At 41.9% G+C, this 13991-nt stretch overlaps 1 protein-coding gene across 1 annotated transcript in view; it reads left to right on the top strand.

Annotated features, from left to right (window-relative positions):
* The window catches only part of LRP3 (LDL receptor related protein 3), a 33616-nt gene that overhangs the window by 9607 nt on the left and 10018 nt on the right, over positions 1–13991 (top strand). Inside the window, exon 3 of the mRNA XM_065416738.1 lies at positions 10391–10529. Within this exon, the coding sequence (XP_065272810.1) occupies positions 10391–10529 (139 nt within the window). The remainder of the gene's footprint in view (positions 1–10390; positions 10530–13991) is intronic.

Raw genomic sequence — 13991 nt, 5'->3', positions numbered from 1 at the left:
ATCTGACATCAGGAATTATAACATTCAAAAACAAGTAGGAGAACACTTCAGTCTCCCTGGTCACTCAATAACAGACCTAAAAGTGGCAATTCTTCAAGAAAAAAACTTCAAAAACAGACTCCAATGTGAAACTGCAGAACTGGAATTAATTTGCAAACTGGACACTGTGACGTTGTGCAGTCTACATGGTTTTATAAAAACATGATAATAAGTGAATATAATGTAACTGGGATAGTTTTATAAAAAATTTGATAATAAGTGACTATAATGCAAATGGGATATGCTTTGTGCAAAAGGTCTCTTGTAAGGTATCATTACAAAGCTCATAATCTACTGAGTGTGATCATCCTATTTGTAGAAATGTACCACTCTTGTATCTAAAACTAGAAATATAAAATGTAACTCTGAGGGCCTATTGTAATTATGTAAAGTGTGGGCCATTAATGATGGTTTGGAATCTTGATGACTCCCATTGTCTGCAGATGGCTGTTTACCTGTGAGTCTCCCTGTATATGTGTGTGCTGGCAAGTGAGTAATGAAGTCTTGCAGTGACATGTGATCATGTCACCTGAACTGGAATCCATCTTTAACCTGGTGCTTTTCCAGTGGGGGTGGGTGGAAACCCAGAGGGACAAAGGGTTCCCGCCTTATGCAAAAGATATATAAAGGGGTGGAAGAGAACAGAGAGGGAGAGGAGCCATCATGGAGAATCCCCTAGCTAACACCTAAGCTGGAACAAAAGCTGTACCAGGGGAAAGAATTGTGCCCAGGCCTGGAAGGTGTCCAGTCTGAGAAAAACTTACTGAAGCATCTCTGAGGGTGAGATTATCTGTATTTTGTTTGATTAGGCATAGATTTGCGCATTTTATTTTATTTTGCTTGTGACTTACTTTGTTCTGTCTGTTACTACTTTGAACCACTTAAATCCTACTGTCTGTATTTAATAAAATCACTTTTTATTTAGTAATTTACTCAGAGTATGTATTAATACCTGGGGGAGCAAACAACTGTGCATATCTCTCTATCAGTGTTATAGAGGGCGAACAATTTATGAGTTTGCCCTGCATAAGCTTTATGCAGGGTAAAACGGATTTATCTGGGTTTAGACCCCATTGGGAGTTGGGCATCTGAGTGCTAAAGACAAGCACACTCCTGTGAGCTGGTTTCAGGTAAACTTGCAGCTTTGGGACAAGTGATTCAGACCCTGAGTCTTTGTTAGAGCAGACTGGAGTGTCTGGCTCAGCAAAACAGGGTGCTGGAGTCCTGAGCTGGCAGGGAAAACAGAAGCAGGGGTAGTCTTTGCACATTGGGTGGCAGCTCCCAAGGGGGTTTCTGTGATCCAACCCGTCACAAATTAGGCTTGAATACAGACTGGGAGTGGTTAGGTCATTACAAAACCTAAACCTAATTTTCCCCTACTGTTACTCACACCTTCTTGTCAAGTGTTTGAAATGGGCCACTCTCATTACCACTACAAAAGTTATTTTTCCTCCCTTGGTATCCTGCTGTCAATTGAATTGTCTCGTTAGACTGACCTCACACTTGGTAAGGCAACTCCCATCTTTTCATGTATTTATACCTGCTCCTGTATCTTTTACTTCATACATCTGATGAAGTGGGTTCTAGCTCACAAACGTTTATGTCCAAATAAATTTGTTAGTCTCTAAGGTGCCACAAGGACTCCTCGTTGTTTTTGCTGATACAGACTAACACGGCTACCACTCTGAAACCTGAAAAATACTATTTCTTTTATTTTTACAGTGCAAATATTTATAATAAAAATAAATATAAAATGAGCACTGTATACTTTGTATTCTGTGTTGTAATTGAAATCAATATATTTGAAAATGTAGAAAACATCCAAAAATATTTATATGAATGGTATTCTATTGTTTAACGTTGCGATTAATCATGCGATTAAGCTCAATACATTTTTTTAATTGTGCAATTAATTGCGATTAATTTTTTTAATCGCTTGACAGCCCTAGTGTTTATATACACTCTCTGTCCTTACTCCAATACAGGAAGATATAGAAATGCTAAGTGGGGGACCCCTAAGCAACCTTAATTCTGCCCCTTTATTCCTGCCATTTTGTGCAAGATGGATATGTGTCTGACCAGCATCACAGCTAGTTGATAAGTTAAATCCTGTATACCTTGCCTGTTTGGTCAGGAATCTGGGCAGCTGTATACTTGAATGTTTCACTTGTGCCTTCAGACTTCTTGAACTAGATCCATGTCTCTTAATTTCCATGGAAGACTCCAGATTTATGATACTTTCTCCTGGCCTCCTGAGCAATTGCCTGAATCTCTTTGGGAACAGGGAGGCTTAATGGGAAGCGAATATGACTGCAGCAACCTAACTGAGACCAAAGAGAATAGGAGTTTATGTGGGTGAAACATTTTCCCCGCATTCTGATCATGAGGTGCTTTGAGGGTAGAGAGCCTCTTGGTCACTGTGTGGAACCAAAATGGAAACTGCAACTGTGAAGATGCAGCACAGCTGGGCAGGTCATAACAGCACTCCATAGAAAGACAGTCTCATCCTGAAGGAGCCAGCAGCCTCAGAGCTCCAGCTGCCCAGTCTGCTATATGAACCTCAGTCCCGTTCTCCTGAGGGATAGGGACTAGCTTGTCACAGTTATAAACTCTCTCTCCCCCATGACTTTCAGACTTATTCAGCTCATTGGAGATTTAACAGGTGATGTAAGAGCTAAGTATTTAGATATTACTGGGCCTGAGAAAAATTATGAGGCCACTTGTGTTCAGAAGTTTAGTCACGAGCCACAGAGTCCAGTTAGGTATTTTCAGCTTTGTTGTTTTATGCTTGAGATGCAAATAATAAGTTCTCATTATTAGTATAATTTTCTAGTCAGTAGCAATATTATTACTTATATGTATTATTATGAGTAATACTGAGTCCTAACAAGGGTCAGGGCCCCATTGTGGGAGACACTATTCAAACACATAGATATGCATAATCCCAGCTCAAAGACCTTATAATCAAAATTTAAATAAGACATAATAAGTGAGTGTGACAAACAATAGGAGGAAAAGAGAAGGAGGGAGGATGAAGTAACCATAAGATAACATGGTCAGCTAGTTATTGCACAATCTGTTGCTTTCAAAACAGAACTGGGGCTTGGGAGTGCAGTTGCAATGGGAGAAGGTAGTTGATCTTGTGGATTAGTTTACACACCAGCGGAAATGTGGGTGGTTTGCAAAACTATTTTTAAATATTTTTGGAACAAAATTGAACTCTAGTCAGTATTCTGTCTGAATGATTCTTTAGCTTTTGCCCTGTATTCATTACTCTGTATTGTATGCGAGGTCACAGATTACTCTGTTCAGAATTGTACTGCTTCTTGTTGATTTAGTTTAATTCAAGAGGTCTTGGCATTGCCATTTTAAAAATGGTGTTTCTGGTTAGAAGTTGGCAGAGGTAGATGGGTTTTGTTTCAGGAAGAATGTTGAGATACTGTAGCTCTTAAAGTTTCTGGGCTTGGTTCTGCCTTGGGTTACTCTGTCTTCTGGCAGTGCAACAGGAATGGTGGAAAGTGAATCTAGAGGGGCATTGTAGTGGAGTAAGTCACATGCAACTTCTTCTGTGCCTGGGTTTTGTAGGGAGGGGAGAGTAGGCCAGTGCAGCTCTAAAATTTATGCTCATGGTGTGGAAGGGTCATAACAAGGGAGGGGCATGGCCAGGTTCACAGAGCATTTGAGGATTCATTCTCTGCTAGTTTTATGTTAAAACTGCCCTTCCATGGCTGAACCCTCAATGTAAATCAGTTTTGCAAACACTCCTGCCTTCCCATTTTGTTGAATCTCTCTTCTGGTTCAGTTGCTTTTGCTGACCCAGGGTTTGTGTCTTATTTCTGAGAACGTGGGTGAATTGATTCCTCTATGTATAATGGCTATCACAAACACAAGGGAGAAATTGATAGGCACATGGTACTATGCATTGGAAGCTTCCTCATGGACATTTGGTACCAAGGAAAGCACTCTGTGACGCAGTTCATCTGGCCAGCAGACCTTGTGTCTGTTTACATTCCATTTGATCAGTAATAAGAATCCACTAGGGATTTGAGTCAATATTCAATACAGAGGGCATTATTAAGATTCATTTCTGTTTGAGAGAAGCTCTCTGAGCCCAGATCTCTCATGGCAAGACTTGCGTAAAGAATTTGTATACAGTATTTTAAAAAGATATAAAAACATAAAAGATTAAGTATTGTCCTAAATATTGATTTTGTTTTTAAATACAGCATTTCTGAAAATAATGTACTGTTATCTAGGGCTTACCATTCTCTCGTGATGTACTGTTCTGGTTGGCTAATCTTAAAGGCAGGAAATGTAGGCTGTACTTGGCTTTTAATAAACTCTGTTCTGACTCTTCAGAATTTACCTAAAAGCTTGAAGAAAAACAGCTATTGAACAGTAGTTTGAAACAGCTACCAGTAATGTTACTTATAAGACCTGCAGAGTTGTCCAGAATTTCGTTCTTTCTCCTTAGAGCTTTCCCTTTTCACTTAGATGTTTTCATAATTTGAAAGTGCTTTTACTTATTTTCCCTTAAGAAATAGTAACACTGTCACACTAAAGTAAACTTTAAAAACCATAGTACTGTATCCAGACTTTAGATGCTATGTTTTGACTTCAGTTATCTTTGTAACAAGCCCTGCAAATATACTTATTAATAATCACCGTGTCTCCATCAATCTGTTCCTGAATTAGAGTCCATTCATGTAATACTTAAACATCTGTTATCATCAGTGGATGTTTTGTCTTTGTATGGACTGCGTGATTGGGTCTAAATGTATTGACATCACAATCCCTTCCAAATCATGGTGTTATAATTATGTAACTGAATAAGTGGCATATGAGGTGGCTTATTCTACTACTGTGCTGTGGAGCTCCTTTTCTCTTTACATTGATATCACTCTCCCTCTCGCTCTGCCTGCTTCCACTCTCTGCCCTTAACTCCCCAGTGGCGCCCTTTTAGGTTATCACTCTAACTGAGAAAGCACCGTGAACTTAGTTTTGAACTGAATGCAAACTTAAAAACATTTGATGTGACTGAGATGACTTGTTTTCTGTTTTGTTACCAACAAACAGAAGCTTTTAGTAAAAAGGTACTGAGATTTTAAAATATATTTATTATTTATTTTCTAAAACACTTTTTATAAAAGGTGAAAGAACTGCAGCTTGGAAAGCAGACCATGAACAGCTCACCATGTATAAATAGCTCCCTACTATTTCGCGGCAGAGCCAATGCATAGTGGATAGGGAAGAAAGAGGAGGAGGCAACTGACTAGGAAGGAGACACGGTAATGAGCACTGATGGGAAATGAGGTACATCAAAAGCACATGCCAGTCAAATGAGAGTTGGGTAAACATAATAGTACTTTTTCAGTTTGCCTTAATGTGTCAGTGGTTCTCTAACTGTCTGTGACACACAAATATTTTTTATTTTAATAGGAAACAACAAAAGGATAACTTTGATATTAAACTGTTGTCCATTTAGATTAGGAATTTCAATAAGAGCACCAAAGCCCAGACGGCGTGTTCTTGCTCTGTTAGAGGAAGGAAGCCATTATAAGATAACTAGCACCAGTGGATGTTATCAGATAAATGCCTGAATTGGCAAATCTTTGTTTCTTTTATATCCATTTCTGCCCACATACATTTTCAAATGAGTTATTTAGTTAGCATTGTATATAGTTCTTTTAGGGTGTTGCTGATAGCAGTGATGCAGAATTAACTAGAAAAGCACACCTGAAAAACTAAAATCTCAGGCTGCATCAAATCCACTGCATGTACTTTCTAATGTCGAAAAAGTTTTAACTGTTCGAAGCATCTGTTACGCAGGGTCACTCTAGTATGATCACTCTAGATACTGCTCCATCTGAAAATTATGAAAACTGAATATTCTTGAAAATGCAGTTTTTACTTGATCTTAAAAATACTAATTAACGGGTGAGCATTGTGACATCAGTCACTCAGAGTCACCAGTGTGTCTGTGTGACTCTTTCAAAATCAGGATTGAAATAATTTTGCATGGCTAAGATCTCTGTATCCTATTGTTCCGTAGTCGTAATGCATACAGTATCAACAACAGGTGTTAATACAAAACCCAGTGTATAATAATTAGTGTAAGGATAATTACAATAATTAGTGTAAGGATGATAGGAATATTTGTATTGCTGTTGGTGGAAGCCTTAGGACAATAATATATAACCAGTGGTTTTGGTTCCCTGCTTAGTGTGGTGAAAAGCCTTTTTCAAAAGGACCTAATATTTATAAAGTTTTAGTTGCAGCAGTTAGGAGATCTGTTCTTTGCAGGCTCACCCCATATGGTTTTAGTTCTGCCCATGATGCATTTATACAGTGATGATTGTGGAGGAGGAACACATTTAAAATTCTAAGTACAGTCTGTAGCAGTATGTGTAATGAGAGAACTTGAGAGCTATGGTGGGAAAATCCTGTGGATCTTATTTTCATTACAGTTGCATCCACTTCTCAATTTCTGCCTAAGAGCAGTCTCACTGGGAGGGCACTTTGGGACCGCTTTATTTTTAGAAATGTGAGCAGCCAACATTTTCTTGTTATAAAATTCATTATGGAATTTTTATGTTGCAAAAATGTATAATTGAAAACTATTAATGTAAGCTAGATGTCTTGGTGTGTTTGCTGTTTACAAGTTGACAGTAAAGTTTTTATATCCTATGCCTCAGGTAAGCTATCTGCCTAATGGTTTTTATATTCATGTGGCCTACACTTAAAGTACAATACATAGTGCTTACTGCGTATTAAACTGTAGTGTATTAATTTAAAAGTAACTTTTTTGTGGTGGTGGATTTCCAGCAATAACCTGTTAGCCCATGATTTACAGCAGGTTGATGGTATGTTTTGAATGTACATATACACAAGGAAATCCAAGATTTGGGGCATCCTTTTTCTCCTTGTAAACTTCTAGGCTATGAGAAATTAGGCTCCCATCAAAAGGTAAAATATTCTGCTGTTAAGAGCAAATCATAAAATGCTTATTCTTGATTTGAGAATAGATTTAGAAATATTTTCAGAGCTAACAGAGAATGTTCAGACTAAGGGTACGTCTTCACTACCTGCCGTATCGGCGGGTAGCAATCGATTTATCCGGGATCGATATATTGCATCTTGTTAAGACGCGATATATCGATCCCCAAACGCGCTCACCGTCGACTCCGGAACTCCCCACAAGAGCGAGCGGCGGTAGCGCAGTCTACGGGGGAGCCGCGGCCGTTGATCCCGCGCCGTGTGGACCCCAGGTAATTCGATCCAAGATACTTCGACTTCAGCTACGCTATTCACGTAGCTGAAGTTGCGTATCTTGGATCGATTTCCCCCCCCCCAGTGTAGACCAGTCCTAGGTATTACATTTCACATAGTTTCCCTCTCATACTATACTGAGTATATTTTCTCATCAGAAAAACTTTGGCCATTTGTTCTTGGAACATTTCACTTTCCTCTGCCATTGAATTGGATATTTGCAAATTAGACATATTTGCGGTCCCTAATTTAATAATTGGCACTCCCATAATGTCCTCTATATGAGTATCTGAAAGTGCTTTGAAAACACTGGGCTATATTTATCATTCCTACTCCTGCACCTCTCTCCAGAAACTTCTCATTGACATCAGTAGTCCTTGCTCAGGATTCCCCAGGAGTTTTGTGGGGTAAAGATTGCTGAATAGGGGCCAATAGCCATTTAAATCTCATAGCATCCTTTGGAGAAGGTAAGTATTATCACATATTATATTACAGAAGAGAAAACAGAAGTGGAGTGATTGAGAACTTGATTTTCTAAAAGTTAAGGACATAAATCTTCTTGTAACTGCATGCCAAATTTGCATGCACACTAACTGTGGCTGTATGCAAATAGGTATTTGTATGTGAAAATGGCCATTTAAATGTATGGTTGGCCATGTTGCAAATGCATTTGTGTTTTCAACTTTCATCTGTGCCTAATTATTTGAAAATCAGGTATGAAAGGTTGTTCTTTGAGCTGTCAATCACTCTTACCTCCTCTTGAAGTCATGAGAATTAAGGGTGCTACACCCCTGATAGGATTGAGTCTGGAGTGACTTGCCCAAGGTCCTACAGGCAGTGGTGTAGCCAGGTTCTAAGTGCAGGGGGAGCAAACATAAAAAAGGCGCCCCCCCTTGGCTCCTCCTCTGGCCACGCCCCCCTTGGCTCCTCCTCCGGCCGCTACGCGCCCCCCCCTTGGCTGGCTCCTCCAGCCGCACCGCGCCCCCCCCCTTGGCTCCTCTGGCCACGCTGCGGCCATGCTGCACCCCCCCTCGGAGGGGCTCGGTCCGGGGGGAGGGGGCCGGGCATGGCGCGGCCAAGGAAGTTTTTAGGGTGCGGTCGGAGAAGAGGGGGGAGAAGAGGCGAGAAAGTTTCACGCGCCCCCGGGCGGGACTCACCAGCTGCCGAGCAACCTCGGACTCGGAGGAAGCCATGACACCGTGCCAGGTGGCTGCCGCGGGAGGGGGAGGGGAGAGGCTCATGGGAAGCTCCAGGCGGTGCGGGCTGCCCCCCTGCCCTGAGGCTGGGCTGGAGGCTGCGGGTGTGGGGAAGGGGTGGCGGGCGGGCGCTGCTTGCTTCTCCCAGGGGCTGGGGGGAGCGGAGCAGTGGGGCGGGCAGCAGCTGGCGGGCGGGCAGATCCCCCCCTCTCTCCGGCAGCTTCCTGCTTCCCTCGGCCCGGGCCTGACCTACGGTGTGGCGGGGCTGGTGGGCGCGAGCTGCTGCCGGGAGATGCTGCTGCTGCCGCATCCAGGGGCGGGGAGCGCTCGGCCACCGAGCCCTGAGCCGCCGCAGGAGGTGGCCGCGGCGATGTTGGGGCTGCGCTGAGCGTGGGGCGCGATGGCTGAGGAGCCGGCCCCTTCGCTCCTCCGGCCACGCCCGCCCGCCCCACCCCCCCCGCCCGCATGGCTCCTCCGGCCGTGCTGCCCCCCGTTGCCTGCAGGAGCCCTGCACCGGCCCGGCAGGCGCTGCTTTTGAAACGTGCTGAGGGGAAGCGGCTGCTTCCCCTGCACCCCTCTAGCTACACTACTGCATACAGGAAGTCTGAGGCAGACTCAGGAATAGAGCCCAGGACTCTTGATTCCTGCTGCAGTGGGTTAACCACCAAATTAGCCTTCCCCTCCCCTACTTTAGAAAACAACCAAACCTAACCCCAAGTTAGGTATTCTCACCCATTTTCTCATTTATGTATGTCTCCTTCTGTTGCTTTTTCAATATAGGGATAAAATATTGAAGAAATTTACAAAAACATGTATGCCTTGTTAAATTAACAAACCATGTCAGAGTTCTGAACCCAAACATTGTGCTATTGAATGAAAATTAGAATATGCAATGGACCAGTGTTGCTCAGTTGTGCAAATGGAGTGAAATAAAACCATATACTTGAAGCATGACTAAAACATTTTCATAAGAGCTTGGCTTCCATTTGGGCACCTAACTAAAACTGCCACATTTTCAAAGGTGTTCAGTCCCTGGCAGTTTCCGTTACTCAGGATAAATTAGGAGGATCTTCAGTGGAATCACACTTGTATAAAATTAGAATACAGTAAGTGACATTAAAATCAGGCCTGGACTGTACAAAAGCATAGGTTTGTACTGCAGACCTGCACTATCAGTATCTGTACTGAGTAAGTTTAAAGAAAGAAAGCCAGACAGCCAGCTGTAGTACGTTATCCTGCATAACCATTCAAGGAACAGAAAAAATTCCACTGATATTATTCCCAGAAAATGAGTGGTCTGTCTGAGCAGATGGTTTAAAGCAGAGATGTGCTTGAACCAATGCATCAGCTCTGAACACCCCCAAACTTTGGGAGTATTTGAAATCAGGATCTAATTTTGTCTCTTTCACTTCTTTCCTGTATCTGAGAACTCTCTGTCTAAAAATTAAAACTCTTGAGGCTTGTGATTTGGTTAGGAGAATAAACAATTTTCCAGGAACTTACCTTTGAAAAGAAAGGTTCTAGATATTGAACATGTTGAATATGGATCTCCTCCAATTGCTGAGTGGCATACCCAGTCTCTGGGAAGCTGGTAAGTAAGTAAGTCAGTTTTCTGCATCATTGTATCCTCTTGGCAGATCCATGCAGGATTATTGATCCTATCTTTTTGGCAGATTCATGCAGGGCTGTTGATCCTTTTTTGTGAAGTGTCTGCAGAAAACCAGGTGATAAAGATCAGGGTTGGGGAGAGAGAGCAATAAAAGGATACAATTATTGACTGTTAAGTTATCTGTAATCATTAGAAATTGAGGAAAGTTATTGTAGCTAATGTGTATTTTTGATTAGCTTAAACCTTTAACAAAAGGGCTTTTTTTCTTGGTTGACAGCTGCTTGCAGTGGAAAACTGGAACAGCACACAGAGAGACGTGGAGTCATCTATAGTCCTTCCTGGCCACTAAACTATCCTCCAGCCATAAACTGCAGCTGGTACATCCAAGGAGATCATGGAGATATGATAACAATTAGGTATGATTTGTAGTGTTCTGTTGAGATAACAGATTGCTTTGCTGAATGAAGCATAAGAGCCTGTGCAATATGTTAATACGAAGTTGTGTCTAAAAGAACTGTAAAAACTATAGAGCTTTTGTGCTAAGAAATTTGTGGTTGATGCTTGGTGAAATATAATTGCAAGTCAGGAGGATCCTCTCATTTAAAAGATATCATGTAGTCTATTTAGGTATCTTAGGTAGTGAGAGAGCCCCACTACTGTAGTATCTGAGTCCCTCACAATTTTTTTAATGCACTTATCCTTACAATACTGCTGTGAGGTAGGGAAGTACTGTGATTCCCTTTTGGTAGGTGGGGAGCTAAGGCACAGGGAGACTAGTTTGGTCACATCAGCTGAACAATCATTTTGCCCCTTTCTTTACATTTTAATGGGAATGGGGACATGAGACTTGGATTAGGCTAGGGTTTGAGTTTAAGGTTGAACGAACGTTAGGACTCAGGTCTGAAGACAGCAAAATCTTGAGTTTTTCCTGTGAGAGATCTGCTTGAGTTGGCAGAAATCTTATGATATGATCCATTTTAAGGAAACTGGACAGCTCCCAGTTTTGGATTACTGTAGAGGGGTGGTTTAGATTTGGGGATTAGGCTACAAAACTACTTCCCATCTGACATTCATAGTTGGGAGAGTTTGGATTTCAGGTTGTTATTCTGGCTCATGTCTGATCTAAGGCCATTCTCAGTAGTCACATAAGGAGAAAAATCCACAGATGGCAGAACTGAACATGGTATCCACGATTTTCTTGTTTACTCAGAGGTCTGGTTAATAACCCCTTGCAGATGGCCAGGCTAGCATCCACATTGTTAGCAATAATGTTTTTTAAATGGTATTGGTATATGGTAGTGGGAAATGGACTCCTTTACCAAGCAGTAACTAAAGCATAAATAGTGCTTAACATGCTCTGAAAGAAATCAGAGGGGTCAATCATAATCTGGGAGCAGCAGCTTTGGTAAGTCGGTGTTTAAAGTGAGTTGCTCGGCTCAATTTTATTTTTATTTATATATTTATTTTTTGCCCGGTCTGCAACCCCTTGCAAGCGCTCCACCCCCCCCCCCCCATGTTATAAATACAGACACACACTTTAAGCACTGGGTATAAAAACAGAAGGCCAGTTTTTCAAACAAGTCTTTTAAAATAGTCCCACAGAATTTGCCAGCAACCTATTTGCATGCTTTCCCACCTCCCATTTGCGTACAGAAATACACATTAGTGCAAAAAGTGATTATTATGCAATAAGTGATATGAATGCAGGCACGATCACCAATTGTATAGCTTCATTTTCTAAAGCCCATTTGAAAATTAGGCTCACAGAGATGTTTAAGATTCTCACAACAAAACAAAGAAAAGGGGCCTTTTCTGTAATTATGTCACAAAGTCATACAGTATGTAACTGATGGTTCAACATGTCATCACTACTCCATTAAATTAACATTCAGCAAAGCAAGTATTTCCTGTTATTTAGCACTTCCGAAAATAAGCAATTACCATTAGAGTTAGCATTGATGACATAATTTCAGACCTTTCTGGGAAAGCACTCTTAATAAAAGAAACACACACACACACACACACACACACACACACACACACACAAAAAGGATACTTTGAACTCTAATGTTCACATACTGTGAAAATACTTAGTTTTCTGTGCTAATCACAGTATTCTCTTCAGACCAAGAACTGTTTATTTTTTTTAAAAAGCCATTTTTTTGTTGTTAACACTCCTGTGTTTGACACCATCTGCTGAGTTGTAAGCTCAGCTGCCTAAAAGGACTGCAAACCTCTTCAACTGCAGATGCTCTACAATTAAAAAGAAATCTGCTGCAGACGGAATAATAGGAGGGTTCCTTCTTCCATTGTTTGAAATAGGAACTAATTATAATAAACAAGCAAATGAATACCTGCCAGCATTTGAGATCCACAAGTAGGTACATACTTTCAAACTCCATTAAAATATACTGGATGAGGAGACTGAGCTTGTAAACAGAGACAGTTGGAAAGTAGGAGGAAATGCACTAATGAAATATAGAACTTTGCTTTAGGTGTACAGATGGCAGAAGAGTCTAAGGTAGGTTTATATGGAAGTGTTCATTAAAAAAATACTTGGCCAAATTCAGCCCTGATGTAACCATTCACAACTCTGTTGCAGTCCACCTAAGCATTATTTAATGAAAATACTGTTGTTGTTTGTATTGTGGTAGCCCGCCCCTAGCAGCTTCCAGGCTGATTTGGGGCCCCCATAATCAGTAACAAAGAATTTGAAGTAACAGGGGAAGGATGACTATGGAAATGGTAGTAATATGTTTCCATAAGTCAGATATGTGCACAGCTACATGGTTTTGAGTTGTTGTTTTTATGTAAAGAGCTAGCAGTGTTTGGTTTTTGTCACTAGAGTAATCAGATGGGATTTAAACACACAGGGCCAACGTCTGCCCTAAGATTCACATGCACAAGTTTCATTGAGGACAATGGGAGCCTTGTGTGTATGTCCAAGGGAACAGTTTGGTTCACTGGTGACAGATGGGTTAAGATGTTTTGTTTAAATAGCTGCGCTTCTGACTTAGAGTGACTCATACCAATATTACTTTGCATCCTATGCACAACATTTCATTTGAAGATCTCTAAGCACTTTACAACTATTAATGCATACAACACCGCTAGAAGGCTTACAGTATTATCCCCATTGTACATATGAGGAGACTGAGAAATAGGCCGGGTAAGTGACTTGCTCAGAGTCACATAGCATGGCCATAGCAAAGTAGAGAATAGAATCCAGGTGTTCAGATTTTGTTGCTTTAACCACCAGACATGCTCCTTCCCTAACAGTCTCATAAAAAGGTATGGAAGGGGCAAACTGACGTTGTCACTTTTCTTGATTCAATAATTTTTTGGATTTTAGAAAGAAAAAAAATCCTGTGTGTTGTATTAAACCAGCTGTATTTCCTTTTATCTTCTGTTCTCGCTGCCAGCAAGACAGCAGCATTACAACATAGGATAGTTGGGATACACCAGGGGTCGGCAACGTTCGGCACGCGGCTCGCCAGGGTAAGCACCCTAGCGGGCCGGGCCAGTTTATTTACCTGCTGATGCAGCAGGTTCGGCCGATCGTGGCCCCCACTGGCCGCGGTTCGCCGTCCCGGGCCAATGGGGCGCCGAGAAGCGGCGCGGGTGAGGGATGTGCTGGCTGCGGCTTCCCGCCGCCGCCCCCATTGGCCCGGGACGGCGAACCGCGGCCAGTGGGGGCCGTGATCGGCCGAACCTGCCGCGTCAGCAGGTAAATAAACTGGCCCGGCCCGCTAGGGTGCTTACCCTGGCAAGCCGCGTGCTGAATGTTGCCGACCCCTGCGATACACCAAGAATCTCTAAGAGATGAAATTACAATTGCCAGTAGTTATGGTAAACAAAATCATTGCAATCTGGACCAG

The sequence above is a fragment of the Emys orbicularis genome, chromosome 14 (assembly GCF_028017835.1).
Source record: "Emys orbicularis isolate rEmyOrb1 chromosome 14, rEmyOrb1.hap1, whole genome shotgun sequence".
NCBI lineage: Eukaryota > Metazoa > Chordata > Testudines > Emydidae > Emys > Emys orbicularis.
Note: the sequence above shows the minus strand (reverse complement) of the source record. Positions and strands in the feature narration are given on the sequence as shown.